At 37.7% G+C, this 19363-nt stretch overlaps 1 protein-coding gene across 5 annotated transcripts in view; it reads left to right on the plus strand.

Moving 5' to 3' along the window:
- Positions 1-19363, plus strand: part of LOC146460159 (glutamate receptor ionotropic, NMDA 1-like) — a 40570-nt gene that overhangs the window by 4193 nt on the left and 17014 nt on the right. The window contains exons 1-7 of one of the 5 annotated variants that reach the window (XR_014857679.1): positions 2364-2544; positions 10585-11092; positions 12490-13076; positions 13700-14666; positions 15867-16030; positions 16979-17589; positions 17717-18997. Coding sequence is in view for 3 of the 5 variants with exons in the window: in XM_085088374.1 (XP_084944500.1) it covers positions 10706-11092; positions 12490-13076; positions 13700-14666; positions 15867-16030; positions 16979-17405 (2532 nt within the window). In the remaining 2 variants the exon portion in view is untranslated. Of the gene's footprint in view, positions 1-2363; positions 2545-3696; positions 3934-10584; positions 11093-12489; positions 13077-13699; positions 14667-15866; positions 16031-16978; positions 18998-19363 lie in introns of those variants that run through there. The other 4 variants (XR_014857678.1, XM_085088373.1, XM_085088375.1 and 1 more) reach the window with 4 other exon arrangements.

Below are 19363 nucleotides of genomic sequence, written 5' to 3' on the forward strand. Positions count from 1 at the left end.
TTGAGTGAATTTCGGATAAGTTAGTTATAAAAAGGCTGGGTTTTTTTTGTTAACGTTTGTGACAAACATGTTTACCGTTTGAGATTTATTAAGATCAATCTTGTTCAGTGAGCGGCAAAATATATAATTGATATAATTTATAATTAAATTATATATAAGTGACATAATTTTGGGACCGACAGTTTTAGCTAAAACTGTGGGCCCCAAAATTACATCACGCACAAAGTATGTCATGCATGCCTTGCCGACATCTACCGCCTGTTTCCTAGACGCATTACCGCGGGGTTTGTCTTTCCTATACGCAATTCCGTAGGTGTGTTTTTACGAAAATATTTAAACTCTAAGCATGAGTTAGGTATATATACAGGCACATCATGTTGTGTTGTTAAACTCCCTGACGAAGTGTGCGCTAGTCACACGAAACGCAACTACAGTTCGCTGAGTGCTGCTCACTAGTTTAGTTTTTATTGAATTGTAATGCAGGGCAACGAAACTCTAGTTGCAGCGCTACGTGACAGAGGGCGAATTGAAGAGGAAGCGAGGTGCTGTCTTCGCTTTCTTACTCAGGCGGGCATCACTGCGCTAGCTGTATGTATAAGCCTGAATCATTCGTGGCTTAGTGGTCATGGTATATGAGCCATTATACCATGCTAGTGAAATAGACACCATTAAATTGTGTTCTGGTTGTTCTTCCAAAGCGAAATCAGCAAGATGTAACAATATTTTTTATTTACTTATTTTTTTAATAAAACAATTATTCCACTCGCGCTTGTTTAATATCAGATGATTATCCCGGGATTATAGCCAACTGGAAGCTAAGCTTCTCGTTGGCTATTAATCATCTCACATCCAACGCGCGTTCGTGGAATAACTATTAAATATCGCATTCAGGATATCTTGCGAATATATATACGTATTCAGGAATCGCGAAACACGCTTCATTTTACGCCCTGTTGACGATACGCTGTTTCTCGTTCTAAAAGCGCGTTGGGCGAAAGTGTGTTACAATCACAGTCCATCATCGCGGTGGAAAACCGGTTGTGCGCCATCACGTGATTTAATACTGCATATAGTGAAAGGAGGCAAGTTTCTTTGGCGGGTTCGTGTCATAAGCCTTTCTCGATTATTATTTTTTTAGTTTTTTTAAATTCTCGTTTATCTTTTAAAACAGCATGAGGTATTCCATAAGACTTTTAATCCTCCAATATCTAGGAGATAAATTTGTCCCTTTAACAATGAGGTTAATTACATAAAAAGAGAAAGAAAAAAAAAAAAAAAACGGAGGAAACTAAAATAGAAATGTATCATCGAGCAGTAGATCTTGTCAAATCCTACACGTGTAAAATAATCGTAAAATAAAATAAAAAACTATAAAAGTATGCGTTTTTGGAAGAAAACGTGAATTATGAAATGAACTCTAAGACACCTCAAGATTTGTTCAGTTTCAGGATAATTTAATAAACATCAACATTCATAAAGGAAATATACATTGATTCAGGAAGCAATAAGTAAGAGGCATAAGCAAGAGGTATTTCTCATTACATGTCGGTAAAAGAGAATATAATTCATAAAGGGATCGCGAGAAACAAAGAAACAATAAATTCTTACTTAAGAGTAAAATTATAAATGATCCAGTCCCGTAGGGTGCATCCCCATGTCATTATGCTTGGGTCAGCTAAAGCATCTTTTAATTTCGTTTATCAGAGTCAAGAACTGTTGTTTTTAAAATACACGCACACGAGATAGTGGAGCGATTTTACATTTCTATCTTCAAACTTTTAAAAATTCGACACTTAAAGGACTATAATCTTCAAAGGAGAGAACCGGCGTATAAATGTACTATGTTTGTTAGCAAGAGCGCAGTTTGAAACGGGCAAACAACGTATAAAAACAGTCAGTATTTGTAATTAAAAAAATGGGTCTTTTCTTCCCTGCTCTCTCTATCTATGAAATAATTACGATGCTCTTAAGATATATTGTTACAAAACCAGTCATAACCACTTAAAAGAAAAAAAAAAAAAAAACCGGTCTGATTGACACGGGGAAAAAGATTAATTTATATCAAGATTATTACTTTTTCTATTACTTTAATACTGGGTGAAAAGTGTGAGAAAATTTTCCAAATAGCTTTTATTGAACTGTTTCCTTTGAGAGTGTAAAAACATAGGCATTTTCTTTTGAGGAATCGATTAGTAGTATTTCTCGAAAACGTAATAATTAGCTATTTTATCTTTCATTCTCACCTACAGGATTCGGACGCAGCAGGGGTCACTTGGCTTTTAACCGAATTTTTAAATTGTTTTTGCCTTCATTTGTTTGCATATGTTTCAGATCAATAGTGTTTCATCATGAGCGCACAAAGAGTGACATGAAAGAGTTAAATTCGGGACAACGACGCGCTGATCTAAGGGCCGATATCAAGCTTTAAGACGGTCTATCACAGTTAATGTCCGGACTTCAGGGTCTAACTCACTTATCATATGTGGACGGAAAACGTAACTATTCACCGGCTCATACGAGGAAGATTTCTGCATAAAACATGAGGTACGTCCAGCAGGGTATTCCAACTAAATCTGTGCTTCTTCGCGCGTTGTACGAGGAAATATCACCCACATAGGTAGTCTGATAAATTTCGAATTTTAACTCGCTCATAGTACTGTTCGTGAATCTCAACAACCTTCGGTAGATATTGAGAAAACACCGCCTTCAAATGCAGTTTTGAAGGCTTTTGTAAGAACATTTTAACGCAGCGAGAGGTTTTCTCTTCAGAGTATATGTCTTCGTATCATCACATTTGCGTTTTTTAATCCGGAAATTTGGATATATAAACAAGCGAACTAAATTACTTCACAAATATCGCGAGACGAGGACAAAACTCTTCAATAGATCAATAATATGTCTGAAGGCTGAAGTGTTTAAGATTAAAAAAAAAAACATTTTCGGCTGAGTATACAAACTGAATTACAGGCAAACTGCTAATAGGAAAATATGGGAAAATTACGAGAAGAAATGAACCTTATTATTTCATTTAGAGAAAGCAAAAAGCATACATTCCATCGATAAAGTCATGTATTTTCCTTTATGTCTAGATAGAGATCGCCTTCATGTATAAATTGCCTATACATAATTTATTTGTGGGCAAAATACGTCCACGAATAAGTGATTCGACAGTGACCAAATATATTAAACCACAACTCCGGTTCTAGAGAGGGTGGAACGGCAATTTTGCAAAAAATATTTTTACAATATGTTTTAAATATGATTCCATGTAGAGACATAAATTTTTTTATTCTAAAGGAAAAGATCGAACTACCCGCGACGACGTAGAATTAAAGCGAGCAAACGTGCAACATTTGGCTTTACATAATGCACACAACATGCATGACTAAAGCGTAAACTATTTAGGTTGGCTTAATGAAATTCGCGTTTAAACGAAGAATAATAAAATTGGCTGAGATTAATTTTCTGATACAGTTGGAAGCAATTTTTAAGGAAGCTCTCTTAAGATAATTTCTTCAAAGACCAATTGGAAGCGCTAATATTAAAAGCAGTTGTGGTGAGAACGTAATGTATTTTTATCATGCGTTGATCAAATTTCCACTTTTTTTTTTTTTTTTACCACGTCAAAGGTTAATGAGAAAGGTATGAGTACGAAAAAGCAATTTAAAAATTGCTGAGGGCTTAAAAGCCGTTTCAACAATTGATATTTCGCATAATATGCACTACGTACAACAAATGAATATGAAATTAAATGAAAGTGCTTAGTGATCATGAAAAATTGTCGCTCACCGACCTCTGAAAAAATATGGATATCAACAAACAATGACCTTGAAGATGTATTAGTTTGAGTCAAGAGCAGACTTTCTCAAAATCCTTTGCTTCTCATTTCCAGTCTTAGAGAATTACGCTTGGTCCCCAAGCCCAGGGTTGCCGGTAAGACATAAAATTCAGACATAACCAAAAAAAATTCTACACCCAAATAAATCTTTACACAACTCACGGTAAAAAGTAAAGTGACCTTATCTTTTGATCTCAGAACTTCTAAAATAGACAAAGTTCGTAATTTTATTCTTGCAAAATTTGGAGGCAAACAGCAGCGAACAACTTTCATTTAAATGGTCGTACTTTAGGATTTCCTCTCCAACGGCCAACTGGTAAAAAAAATGGAAGCACCTTATACAACATAATAAACGGCGTCGAAATTCAAATGATTGTTTAGAGAAGGCCACAGTTCCACACTGACTTTTATCTCGATATCGATTTTCACCACCTTCGAGCAGCAGGGCAAAGAAAATTCCATCAACTCTGAAGAGAAAACGGGAAGAAACTAAAGGAGTAAAGACAGTGCTTTGGGAGAACAATTATCTCTTATCTTTTAACAATAGCAGCGGGAGAGCCATGGAGAGCGTTATCAGAGTCACCAACCAATCTCCTAGCTCGTATTTTCGTAGATTCTCCAAAGGTGAGAAGCATTTCGGAATTAATTGGCCACATACTGAGACGATATAACAGAATCTCTTACCACTTCCAAAAGGGCAAAAAGATCATGTAATGTCCCGGTCGGCCGAAACTTGGCACATATTTCAACAAATTACGATTTTTGATACTACTCTCAAATAGAAAAACCATTGAAGATATGAATTGTAGAACACAAACAGGGTGACTTTTTCCTCGGAAACTGCGATTTCTGATGCAAATTTTGAAGGCTGCGCCTTCAAATCGCTTGTGTAAAGCATCTGTTATGAAACTGATAAAGATTAAATTTTTACTCCTTGATTTAAGAGGAATCCGTTTTTGAATGACACAGCTGGTTTCATTATTCCGCAGCATAGCTCCGCTATCAGTTAGAGCATCACTTGTAATAACACGGGGCTGTGGAAACTTCTAGTTCGTTGAGCCTTCGTCTGTACTGGTCAGCAACAGAGTGGAGCGACAGTTCCGGAAACGTAATCGGTTTAAAATTCCAAAGTTGAAATCTTGTTGAATTTCTTTGTAATAAGTTCACGGTATAACAAAATTCTTTCAATGCTCTCTTAAAAGTAGGTTTCGTAAAAAAAAAAAGTTAGCATGATTTTGTAGTGTGGACATGAACAGTTTTGTTACGATTGTACTGTTAATTGTATTCTAGAATGCTAGTGCGATGTAATACAGTGATCTATTCGAACTAGCTTTTCCTGAATAAGATTCCCCGTTTAAATATCTTCTGCAAATAAATTGGTGACACCACGCACAATGTTACAAGAAAACTAAGAAAATTAATCGCCTCAAGGGAACGTTTTGAAACGGAGCTTATGATTGGCTTCTATATTAGATTTAACTCAGCGGGGATTGGCTCTCTGGTAATCTTTGCTAACAAGAGGAAAGGTATGCAACGCCAGCACCAGATATTTCAGCAGACATCTCTTTGACGTCCGCGAGGGAGGTTACAAGAACCTCTGAATCAATGCCTCCTCGAGCATTTCCCTTACCCTGTTTCTAAGGAAAAAAAACCTTGGCAAGAAAATTGATAGAATGGCGCAATTGTCGACAATTGTCTTTTTCTAACATATCAGGAAAAAACGACAATAAAAACTGCCGCGTCTCTTGTCGACAGCTAAAGTAATTTTCCTTTTGTCGATAGGTATTTTGAAAAGTTTCAGTGTTGTCGATGAGTTGTCCTCACAGTACCTCTTGCTTTTTTTTATCGTCGTCAACGTTTTAACATCGACATTTTCACGTTGTTAGTACACAGAACTTTTAAAATATTCAAGGCCGATTTGTTCTTTTCTGATTGTGGCTTTGTCTCATTTCAATTCCATTATTACCTATTGGCTAGCCACATAGAGCGTTATTCAATTTTATTTCCTATACGTGAAATCAATTTATCCAGATCTTTTCCTACAACTGCGCGTTTTAGTTGTAAGGAATTATTCGAACAGTAAGGAATTCAAGGCGTTTTTTCCACGAGTTTGCCTGATTTAAAGTCAACATCAGACGTAAGTCATGCTTGTCAACGTTACAGTTAGTCTTTTTTAGACTTGCGTTTCGTCTAGTGTTGCGGAAAAACTTTTACTTGTGAAGGAAACAACTTCGAAATGAAGTAAGCTTACTCGGGTCCTGTTTTCCTAATAATCATACCTAGACTGAAGAACTGAAAACAAAATCATATTTGAGAACGTAAATCGTTTCATCGGTTAACATAAGTTGAGCGGAGATCACTAGATCACTAGAGATCACTAGACAAATTACTTTGAGTTTTAATTTTGCCCAAAAGTGATTTGGATTAAAGTCAAGTTTTATTTGAGTTATCAGCAAGTAAAAATATTTTCAATCTTCTAGATCTCATTTAGTCTGAAGTCTTAACAAAAGATAATTTTTTGTTATTTTATTTTTTCAAAACTGATGGAAAATCTTTCCAACAGGTTAGTAGAAAGGACGGCTGTAACTTAATAACTTTAAGCTTCGTTTTTCTCCTGAAAATAATTGGATTCGATTTCCATCTAATTTATTTTGTGTTACCAGCAAGTGGTGAGAATTTTCAATTTTATTTTTTTTTATTTAGTCTGGTGTCGGCTCCACTGAACGCAGGCGAGAGATATTTCTTGATAATTTATATTTTTGTTTTTCATCGTTTAGTTGCAGTTGCATTATAAATTGGCTTTTTCTCCAGAATTTGAATAGATTCAATTTCTGTTTAGTTTTAAAAATTTTGTCTTATCATCAGCGGCCATATTTTGATTGTGTTTGTTTTTGTTTAGTCTAAAGTGTAAGCCGCGTCCCCAAAGGTGCAGGCAAGAGAGAGCGTTTTGTTATTTATTTACTTTTATTTTTCATGGGCAATTTAAAGTCGAATTACTTCTATAAAAAAAAAAAAAATTAAAGAGTTGGATGTAAACTGTCGACTGAAGTCAATACAAGGAAAATATCAAAGTGTTTTTTTTTTGTTGTAAAAAGGAATAGATACGTTGGTCACAATGTAACGTCAGTTCTGCTTCCTGATGACAAAGTCAATCAATACAATGTAGATCCGAACTATTACGGAAACATATTAAAAATAGAATCTAGAACGAAATTTTAACTGGGCGAAAAAGCTGGTCCGTGTAAACTTTCATCAAGCTAAGGATTCAATCGAATGCTTTAGCAACATCGAAAATGTCAAGCCTTTTCTGCTCTTCAAACGTAATGTTGAGACAGCTGAAGTCTCAAAAAAGGGGGATGTGAGCCGGGGAATATTTGACATCTCAGATGCTTATTTGGCAATATTGCGTCACGTGACAAATTTTGACCAATCGTAAGCGAGCAAGAATAAATATTTTATGGAGTATAATCATGTACCCGAAAGACCTTTGCACAGCATTGAAAAAATTCCAACCACATCTCAGGTTTTCAGTCAACTTGAAGAGCGTAACTCAACTAAAAAATTATGTCCGTATTTTCTCTGACTATTGCTGACAGATGGAATTTGTCAATTGGTCAGTAAAACGTGACAGACTTAAATCTCATTTTGATTGTCGAGGTAATGTCATTTTGAAGCAATTAAATAGCTTACCAGACACTCAAGTCAACAACGCCAATTCAGACTGTAAGTTCTCTCATGTTTATTACTCAGCGAAAAGTTCCGAAATAAGTGATAAATCATACCTTTAAAGCGGAATTCCTTTTCTTCCATCGTTCCATGAAAACAAAAGATATGACATGCAGGACAGTAAAATTTCTTTAGAGAGCTTCGCTATTGTTTTTTGTTAGGTGACTTGTGGCAGATGGTGGTTATTTGACAAGGATTGCAAACAACAAACTGCCGCGCCTGCTGGGATGTGGAGCCTATATGCTAATTTGTTGTCAAAATTCAGCGACAAACGGATCTGAAATTTGTCGTTAAAAGTCTGAAATATACCTTTCTTATTTGATTTTTCCTGATAAAACAACATTTCCATCGGTCTATTTGCATTATATTGTATACTGTAATTCCCTTTTTGTCTTTAGGTAGAGACTACAATCTTATAATCGAAAGTTGTTGAATACGACTTCAAAAATCAAAGCTTAAAATATTACGAATACCGATAACGATTTCCAGAATTTAGGCGAGGATGTAGAAACAAGGAATGCAACCCTTTCTTCTCTCCTGTTTATAAGAAATCACGTAAATAGTCTTTGTTCCTGCTCGCGTGCATCTGGATGTTCCACGCAGAGTTAAACCTGCGGCGTGGCGTATTTCCAGAGTAATCACGGTTGTTCGAGCAAAGCTTCATCGAAGTGTACGTACTTCCGTTGAGGTCGTTTCCGCAAATGAATCAAACTTTACCAGAACAGCCTGTTCTGGTCTAAGGTTTCAAGTCTTTTAATTGAAGACTGAATCGAGTAATTTGGGACGTTAAGTTCTCCACCAGTTCTTACGCAAAGCGAGTAATTTGCAACGTTGTTTCCAGCGCAATTTACCGGCTCTCTGATCGTAGACAAACAACTCAGTGGAAGATTCAGCGTTATAATGAGATATAAACAAGGAACTCAGTAGCGCAGCCGTAAGTATCGCTTATATGTTTCAAATAGGACTCACGAAAAGAACAAATATGAATCATTTTGACCATCTTAAAATTTTTATGCAATTCTTTGTTTTTGTTTTTTTGCGGATGTGTTTATAATGGCATGCTTATTGTTAGAGAAAATTGTAGAATGGCGTCCCACTAAGAAGTCAGTATTTGACTATCTTCTCGAGACCTATGTGTGACATAGATAAAAGTAAAATGCTTCAAGGACTCTTGTGGGGAGGTTGTGCTCATTTCACCGCCATGACATTTCGACTAAATTGATGACATAGAATAATGTTGACTTATTTGCGGGAGGAATGTACTTTGCCTTGGATGTGGAACAAAACTATGTGGATTACAACCTCTTTACCACAGATACCAAGGGATATCTATAGATAAATGTCCTTATAGCTACTCCATGTCCTTAGTACCTTTAAAACTGCCAGCAAGGCCAGTGGTTCATATCTGTTTAACACTACATGTGATGACAAAAGCGATCGTAAAAAGTCGTTTACCACATAACTTCAGGTTCAGCCATTAATCGGCGGAACGGTGTTTGGAACCATAATAATGATAACAACAACAACAACAACAACGATAATAATAATTATAATAATAGCTTTATTTATACTGCGAAAATGTTTCAGTCGACACGGTGAACAGGCAGTTCAGTGGTTGAATACATGTGCAGTGCTTAATGATATACTTACATATTTACAAATACAAGTATTCTCCTGAAGGGGTACACTTATTTTCGATTTCATACTGAATCGTTATTACTCATTCCTCCTACGATGACATGGGTCTGTGCATTTAATCAGCCGAATTCTGGTTCACATTCAAAATGCTTCAAAGCGGTTCAAAGCGGTTCAAAGTGGTTCAAACCACTCTCTGATACTAGTTTTAGAGATCAAAGTTACAGCACTTACACTGACAGTATCAAGTTCATTCTATCTTCACCGAATCATAAAATTCTTGTTCTTTTTAAGAGAATAACAACAAGAAAGGTTTAGCTATCTACATACGTGTTTTCATGCCTCATTCAACTTACAATCCCATCTTATTACTCTTGAGTTTCAACGCTACATGTGCAAATTATGCTGTTTCAAAATGTTCTCCAATTTACCGGAACTAAACGCATCGTTTAGTTTATTTTTACCGCAATAAATCGTAAAATTTAAGTGCGGGTGTCTAAACGCATAGAAGGCCATTTGCAGATCCATGTGGTTACAACTCAGGCATATGCATTGAGGTGAAAACCGTTTGCTCTCTCTACCACATTAGGACCAGGGGCCGTTTCTCGAAAGTCCCGGTAACTTACCGGGCCCGATAAGTGACTTTGGTGATAAATGTTTCTTAGCAGAAGTCAATTTTTGTTAGCTTTTGAATACCAAATTTTAAAATATTATAATAATTCTACGAAAACATTGACCAAGTACCATGTCTGTAATCACTGTGTAATCGGCGAAAAAACGTTCAGAAATATACTTATCGGACCCGGTAAGTTACCGGGACTTTCGAGAAACGGGCCCCAGTAATCATGTTTTTGTTCTCGTGAACAATTGAAACCATTTCCGCGTCGGGGACGCGATATACGTTAAAAATGTCTGGTTTCAAATTGAAAGAGACTTATAATGCATGCATTCCGAATTGTAATCGATAAATATAACGTCATTTTAACATCGATTCCACGAAATGTACGTCCGCATACGTTCTACCCCTATATCAATCAACTTCATATAACCTACTGTAAGTCCTCAATAAGCTCATGTGAAGATTGCCACCTGTCTGCGGTTTTTGCCAACAGTCTGAGTATTTATGAAATTTGTTCAAGCAAAACACCATTTAATTTACCGGAAAGTTATTCCATCTATCAAACCCCGAGGTATCTAAACACTGCTTGACACGGGTCTGGTTGTCAAATTTTTATAAGGATTGTTGGGTCTGAGTTTACGCAATACAGGGACATTCCGGGGTTTCTCAATACCGCAGTTTTGTTTTGATGTGAATATTTAACCTAGAAAATTCACGAATAGAGTGTTTGCTACTTTTTTTGCCTTTCATCTTTCTCACTGCACAGAAACAACGCAGCATCAACACTGGTATAGAGGCCTACAGGGAGATGCAAGATTGATGATGACATCACGAATTCGCTACTAAAACATTTAAAATTGATCCCTTGGGATAACAACTGAAAAGGCATGAACGTCTACCAAAGAACACTGTTAACAGTATTCGTTATATTGCCATTGAACTACGCGTTTTCAGACGGAAACTGCAATCAGGCAAAGACGTCTTTGGCTGTTGTTGGTGTATTTAATGCCGACGACTCCGCTACTTTGAGGGACTTCAAGACCGCTATCTTACATCACAATTCGCTGGTACAGGAAAAATGTGTCCCCAGCTTAACATACACAACGCTTCTTATTAAAAAGGAAATGAGTGTACAAGAGTTAATGGGAATTGTTGACTCAGCGTTACATGATGGCCCATGTTTTTTGGTTTATGCTTCAAATGATAGCAAAGCAAGGATTGTGTTGGACATTGCGACGCGTCAAGGATTAAATATAATCACTGCAGTAGAAGAGGTTTGTATGATATTTTTCTTTACTTTATTTTATTTTCTCTATTATTGTTTTTCTGGTAGATTCGCAGACGAGTCAAGTAATTTGCCAAGTCTCGTGGCATTTTAATGAATTATAAGAATTGTTTCACGGGTTAAGAAAAATCATGCATTGTAATTGTCAAACCGGTACGGATATATTGCAATGTTATTCTACCATAGTTTGGGATTGTGGATAAGAGGCATCGTATAAATTTTACCCATTAAAAAGTGGCATTAGTTCCACTTCGCTTCTCGCTGTTTGCCTGTCTGGAGTTTTAAAAAAGTTGACGTCAAGACGATTTCTGTCATTTGTAAGTTGTTAAGTTAGACTCTTGCTACAGTTCATTACAGTCAAAGTTAACATACCCGTCCTTTGGATTAAAAACGTTTTTAATTAAAAAGAAAAAACAGAAACGGGTAATGGATTAGTTTTATATCTTCCTAATACTTCAAAAAACCTCCAATACTAAATTAGCCGGTTTCATTCAACAATACTGAATTAGCGGTTTCATTCAACAACTGATGATTTACCAAAATTTGAAGCATCTTCACTGCTTCAAGACTGAGATGGATGGTGGAATGTGCCTTTCTACCATTTATACATGACTGTCTGATGGCCGTTAAACTGTGTGTGTGGGTTAAATGAGTGGCGAATTGCAATATAACAGTTAAATTAATGGAACTAATGAAATGAGGTATTTCTCTGATAAAAAGCAGTATTTCCTTGAAGACCAAGCAAAGGCGTCGGGGTCACATGGCTAGCGCGTCGAACTTTCAATCAGAACGATCAGAAAGTCAGTTGGCAGAGAGTCTTGTTTTCCGATATCATGTTCACCGTAATTTTTCTATGCAAGGAGAGGAGCTCTACTCTGCATCGAGTACCTCCTATCTGGGGTATTACTTTCATTATAGACCAACAACCCATTCAGGAAGAAGTAGTAGTTCTTCTAATGTTCCTTCTGGTTACGCAACGTCTTGTGACAATATCTATTAGCTATATGCTTTCACCTGCATGTATCAATCGTACTTAAGCAAGAACTGAAATGGAAAGCTTTAATGCTTTTCGCAGATCTTCTAAATTAAAGCGATGGCAATTTCGATGGCAGATAGAGTTTGGGTGGAGGAGCTGGACTGCGATGCAACCAGCTAAAAGCGGGCCAGGATAAAGATAGACTTTTTTTGTGTGTGTCCCACGGCACACATGAAGTGAAAAATATTGATGATGATGAATATGATGAAAGCATTGTTTTCCTTTTCACGTTAAGCTGGCTGATTGGCAACTGAACGAAATAAGGCTAGTGAAAAATGGTCAAAACGACTTCATAAGTAACATAAGTTCTTATTTAACCACTGACGTTCGTATTGTATCTCTCTTCACAGTTCTCTGCGCAGCGCCCTTATGAAGGATTAACCTACAATTTTGATCCTATAACCACAGCGAGTATGAAGCGATCAACGAGTATAGAGACAAGGACAAGCGCCCTTTTAATGTTTTTACAAGATATCAAATGGGGAAAGTTTGTCGTCGTAACAGACAACGACTACGAATCTGTTAGTTTTGTAAGTTCTCTTCAAGATCAGCTTCATCCAAGGAATATGGAAATGATCGACTGGTTAGTTTTCAATGCGGACGAGTCCTCCGACGATATGTTTCTTAGGTTTCGAAATTTAAAGAAAGACGTGGTCACTTTTGTCTTGGTAACTAACAATCTTACAATGGCTTTTGACACGTTTGGTGGAGCTGGAGGAATAGAGGGTCAGTCTTGGGTCATTGTGTCTGATCTGCATGCGAGCGCCTTTCGTCATTCTAAATTTCCACCCAATGTGTACTCTCTGACACCTAGAACGAAACGAGAAAACACTTTGAGTGCTTTTGTGAAGGACACTGTTAGCTCAATAGGTCGAGCTCTCGCTAAAAGACCTGAGGCAAAGAATGGAACTTGCCCAAGAATGAGAGAAATGAGAAGGTAAGATGAAATGAAAACGAGCCATATATGAACTCATATTCAACGTAATACGCTTCGAGGAGTCGGTTGTGAGGTCCTGTACAGCAAGAATGAGTGCATTTATTGTCTTATAACAAACCGAACCAATAGATACTATGCAAATTAATAGGAGAAAAATGACGAGAGTTTAAGAAGATAAGTTAGTACTAAATCCCTTATTTTACGACGATGAAATGATATTCTACTTTACTCTTAATCCCAGGTGAGCGTGGCCTGTTCCAAGCGTGCAGATGGTAGCGAGCCGCACAAGGAAAATTGCGATATGAGCGTGTATTGTTTTAAGTATTTAAATTATTTTCTCCACTTAGCACATAATTACATATACACAATTTTAGATACAAACGAATAATAAAGGAGATGAGACCAAAGACTTTTCTCGTTTCTTCCAGATCGCAACATTTATCCTTGCGTTTATTATCCACTCGCATTGAAATTTTCTTGGCGCCACTCCCGGCCACACCATCTAAAAACCTGGAACAGGCAAATGTTAGTGTTAACCGATTCTCGAATTACTTGCCAACAGATTAAGAAATATTCAGTGTTGACGAAAAGATATAAAGCTTTCCTTTCATATCTAATTTTAGGCTCTTATCACAAGTAGACTTTCATGGATCATCTGGGCCAGTAAAGTTGGACAGTCTGGGTAACAGAGAGCCGCTGGGTTATGACGTCAACATGATAGAATTTGACGGCGACCTCCCTACTCGTATCTCCCATCTTGGTTATTGGCACAATGGCAAGCTGTTTATCACTGATGAAGGTAATTTGCCTAAGCTTAAAATCCTTATCAACGAGTATGCTCCAAACGTAATGTCTCAACCAAAAATATCCGGTGAGCCTTGCCAATCTAACTCCATGCCCTGTATAAAGACTGTCGACACTGACGATGGCGAGAAAAGTATCGAGCGCTGTTGCTATGGTTTTGTCATCGATGTTGTGAAGATGGTGGCGACGGAATATCCGTTCAAACCTGAACTGCTGTTCAGTTTGGATGGGCAATATGGAGTCTATGATGAAACAAACGATACATGGAATGGCGTGGTAGCGGAGCTACTCAGCGGAAGAGGAGACGCGAGCTTTGATCTTTACATCAGCTCTCGCAGAGCCACGGTTGTCGATTTCACTGAGCCTTACATGCCCTCCGGGATTAAGCTTCTAGTGAAAGAGAGCGAGCGCGAGGACAATCAAATAGTCTGGCTTTCGTATCTACGCCCTTTTACTTCTCCAGTTTGGCTTACCCTACTTGGTACACTGGGAATCATGATTTTTTTCTTGTGGGGAATCGAAAAGATCAGTCCTGTCAAGGGCTCTAACAAAATCTTCCATAAGAATTCCTCGTTTGCCCTCGACAACGCAATCTGTTTTGCGCTTGCTCTGGCATTTGGCCGTCCAGCAGACGAAACGAAGCCTACCACGAACGGTGCTCGGCTTTCGTCGGTAGCATTCGGAATGGCAATGCTAGTGTTCGTGTCTACCTATTCAGCCAATTTGGCAGCCTTTCTTATCGTCGACGACAAAACCACTCCAGTGGAGGACATTTACGACCTCAAGGTATGACATCTATCATTAAAAGAGCAAGGCCTTCGGCTTTGCCATTGTTAATTGCATGTAACCATTTCTATTTTCTCGATTATGTTGCAATAATAACGCTCATAAATACATGGAAGAATTTTGACAGTGTTGAAATACACTCTCTTTAAGCCCATGTATCTATTGCTTTCAGTTCCTAGTTTCGAAAGTGTGTTAGTAATATGTAGTAGCGTTTTTGATTTCAGGAATACTGAAATCTGATTGGCTTTCCAACTCACTACATATTCTGTGATACATGGCGAGTAATAGTACGATGATCACCTCAGGCAGTGTTAACTAAAAAAAGATGTCATAAAGTCAAGCATTTTTGATTAAGAATTACTCTTAAGGTGCCTTACACTGGTTTCCTGCACTTACGCTCTATTAGTGTTTATCAGTTGATACAACAGTATATGGCACCAAACAAACGCCTTATTGGTGAACAAGTTGTGGTATTTAATGATGACATTAAAGTCACAAGAGTTTGCAGGATGTTTGTCCCACCAACCTAGTTTAATGGCCTTAGCTCCCACGAGTCTCCTGTAGCTCAGTGGTTAAACACCCGAACAAGTAATTGGAAGGTCTTAGGTTCGACTCCTGATAGGAGCACTCGCATTTCCCTTTTCCGAGTATGCCTCAGTGAGCGTCACTCACTGAATAATACATCATTCGTAAGTTATGGTAAGGTTATAATAGAACAACTTACAATAGCAACAATATAACCTGTTATCAAACTCATTAATGATTCATCAAGCCAAAACAAAGCAAACCACCACCGTGAAGGAAGTTTAGAAATGTGATCGTAATTATCATAAAATTTTGTGAAGTTTTGCTTCGAATTTCTTCAGGAATTATCAATAGTTTGAGAAGCTATATCAAACACTCGAAAAAGGGGTTTCCTCCTATTTCCAAACACCACGAAGTTGGTTAAAATATCTCGGCTGCGCCTCGTTTTTCCAACCTACTTCTCGGTGTTTGGAAATTGGAGGAAACACTCTTCCTCGTGTTTGATATATTACTCAGAAAACACCCTTACTTTTAGCTTTACAAGTACATGGTTAAAGCTCAAAAACAAGCGCGGTGATCCACCTTTTTTATCATGGAACTGTGATCAGCATGTTCAGATATCAGCTTTTGCATATTCATTAAAAGGGTTAAATATTCGAGCTTCTTCTTTTGCAGATCGAACGTCCCCCGGAAGGTTTTAAGTATGGCACTATTGAAGGATCCTACATGGCTGATTACTTCAAGAACAGCAATAGTACGTACTTTCGTCACATCTGGTACTACATGCAAAACAACAATGTTAAAAGTCTGTCAGACGGGATAAAAGCTGCTCGGTCAGGGTATGTAAAGTTTACTAATAGATATAACATGTTTGCTGCCACTTTGACTATTCGCAAGTCTTGTCTCACTTAGCGTAAAGCCAATAGATTCTTAACGGTGAACCATTCCAGTGAAAGCTGGTTTGCAGTTGTTTCCGTGGCGGTAATAGTTACGCTGCTAATACGTTGTTAAGGTTGGTCGAACTTTTTATCTCAGGATGAGCTCCTAAAATGGTCCCATTCAAAGGAATAAATGTTATAGATGCGGTGCTGTCTAATTCTCGATATTTTATAAGTTGAAGCAGATGCCTCGAGCTCACTGTTCGTGAGAAAGAAGGTAGAAATGAGAAAGGAAAGGAAAGAAGGCCTCTCCTCTAACTTTTTTGTTAAGTCCAGATTTTGTGGTGATTGGCCTTAGGGTTAGGGTAAAAAAATCCTCTTACATTGTAGATTTCGCAGTTTTAATGCAGCGGAATATGCAATGACTAATGCTAACCTACCCACCAACTGGAAGTTTTGTTTGGTCATATCTGCCCTTTGCCTACCGCCTACCTGCCTACTGTCACGGCAGACGTTCTCTCTGTTTTGCTTGCGATTAATCATTATGGCCTTGGAGGAAGAGAGAAAACAGCGACTGCGATTTGCATCATTCCACGAGAAATAAAATCTTCACTTGGCTTTAAAGTTCACATCTCTCGCCTCGAGCTCATCGCTTCTCTGTCCTTATGCTTATTTTTGTCCTTATAATTCCATACTGATTTATAATTAGTGCTCTCATGAGAGCTGAACACTACAATACCCTTTTAATAAACTCTATTAAGCTTGGGCGTTTTTAGAGGAGTTAAAGTGCCCCTAAACTGTTTCCTTCTAGAACCGCAAAGTGGCCCGATGACGACGTATCACTGAAAATCAAAGCCTTCAGCTCAGGCTGAATTGAGTTACTTTTGCTTTTTTTTGGTTTAACCACAGGAAACTGGATGTGTTTATCGCCGATTACGTGGGCCTCGAATATGAGTCTATGAAGTACTGCGAGCTAAAAGTAGTCGGCGAGCCTTTCGCGATGTCCGGAGCCTCGGTTGCAGTCAAAAAAGGCAGTACACGATTTAAACCTTTTGCAAAGGCTCTTCAAAAAATCAAATCCAAGGGACTGACTGACTTCATTGAGAAATTCTGGGTAAAGAAGTTTTCCTGCAAAAGCTACGTTCCACCAGCTCAGCTGAAGTTAGAAGACCTCAGTGGACTTTTCCTGCAACTTACCATAGCGATGGTTGCTTGCATATTAGGCACCCTGTGCCAAAGATTTTTTCTTTATGCCCGAGAAAGATGGACGCAGCAAGAGGCTGATGATGAAAGAGAATTAAAGTGTAGATTTTCACATGTAGAAACACTCGTGTAAAACAGAGAAAACTTTCGTAAGATCTAGTAAATAGTAATAACGAGGCGAACTCCATTACGACCATTGTGATTCGAGAGGGAGTAGGATTGATAACACCTGCGTCTCTTCAAAGAGAATAATAACGGAGAATAAACGGCCACTTCCGCGCTTTGACAAGTTAACCTCATTACATAAGTGTGTCGAAGTGTTAAAGAATTTCGCTCGTAGGAGCGTGTTATAACATAGGGCTGCAGTTGGATCTGGTGGAGAATTCGAATTGCAGTTGATGGAAATGGACTACCTGGTCTCCTTATTAGTAGGTGCGCAGTGAGCAAAGTAAGTTGTTGGGCTCACCACAACCACTTCTTTCGTGTAATGAAGAAGTTAAGACGTAAGAGTAATTCCATTTCACATCCGCCTTAAATAAGAGTTGAGAACGCTCAGAAAAGTTCTGAATGTTCAAGTATTTAAAAGTCAAAGAGACTTGTGAAATGTCAGTTACAGAAATAAAAACATTTCGACGGAAATGTAAGAGTCTTGACGTTTGAACAATAAGAGGCGCTTCGTGTTTTAAGTGTCCTACTATAAACTGGGGGCGTTAGCATGAAATACTTGCCAGAAAAGAAACAATGATAACGTAGGGAAATATAACTGAACGTCAAGGTCTTGCTCTATGGCATTGTCTGTCATAATACCGAAGGTTATTTTATAAAACTCGTGATGAATACCCGCCAACAGATTTAGATTTCAAAGTCTACTTTATGGCCATGTTGAATTCTACTGGCCTTGTTCAGTACTAAATGACTCTGATTTCCTGAACGAGCAAAGGTAAGGTAACTTTCTGTGTGAACGGGATATATCAGGAGGTATTTTCCAAGAAGGTAATCATTGTTTTGCCCACTTCAAAATGGAGGCCTATTAAGGGCATACCACAAAAAAAAGAAAACAAATGTTTAAACAATTCTCAAATATAACAAAGTTAAACCCACTCTATGGTGATTTCTAACATTTACGGGGTTTCAAGGTCCTGAAACTGCCCATTTTAAACATGAAGAACGCGCTGTGGGAAGGGTGAAAGGAAAAGCGCTCCAGTTCCCCTCGCTTCCCTTCTTTCACCCCGATGACGCCTGCTGTGCGGGTTCTACGACTAGCAACTGCTTTAGTTACCGAGATGTACAGTCTGTGAATCAAGATACCCATTCCTAAATTCAAATTGCAACCATCGTTCAACTCAGAGACCAAACGAGCTCTTGAACCTAGGTCTGATTAATAACCCGCTAATTAAACTGAAATAGTGAACAGCTGTTCAATCCATGCATAGTGAAAAATGGATATGTCTGCCATCTTGTACTTGGTTCAAAATTAATCTGCAGAGAAAAATCATTTAAAGATATTTCCTCAGATACTTCATCTTCTTGAGCTGGAATTTACTTGCAATATAAAAAAGATCAATAAATTAAAAATACACTTAAGGTTGCCTTCAGTTGCAAGCGTGTTCCAATTCAAGAGCAAGAATATTAAATACGTTTAAAAGTCTATAAAACTAATATAAATAGAGATCTGTATTATTATTATATGAAATAAATGAAATTAAAAGTTAAAATTCCCTGCAATGGTCTGGGTGACTTGATCATTGTATTGCAGAGCATATTTTGGTGGAGTAATATATCAAACACGAGGAAGGAGTGTTCATCCGACGGCTTCGAAAATTTTGGTTGAAATAATGAGGCATAGCCGAGTTTCTTAACCAGCTTAGAGGTGATTAGATATCAGATGAAACACTCTTTCGAGGGTTCGATACAGCCTCTCAAACCATTAATAATTCTTGGAGAAATTCACAGGCCAGCCCATGCCCATCCAAAATACTGATAACAGTCATAGCTGATTGTTGTTAGACAGGAACTGTTATATATGATGTTTTATTCAATTCATAAACGAATGGATTGGATTGAATTGTATAACTTGAAGTGACGTATTTT

This window comes from Pavona decussata, unplaced genomic scaffold (genome assembly GCF_977016875.1).
Source record: "Pavona decussata unplaced genomic scaffold, jaPavDecu1.1 SCAFFOLD_214, whole genome shotgun sequence".
NCBI classification, from domain to species: domain Eukaryota; kingdom Metazoa; phylum Cnidaria; class Anthozoa; order Scleractinia; family Agariciidae; genus Pavona; species Pavona decussata.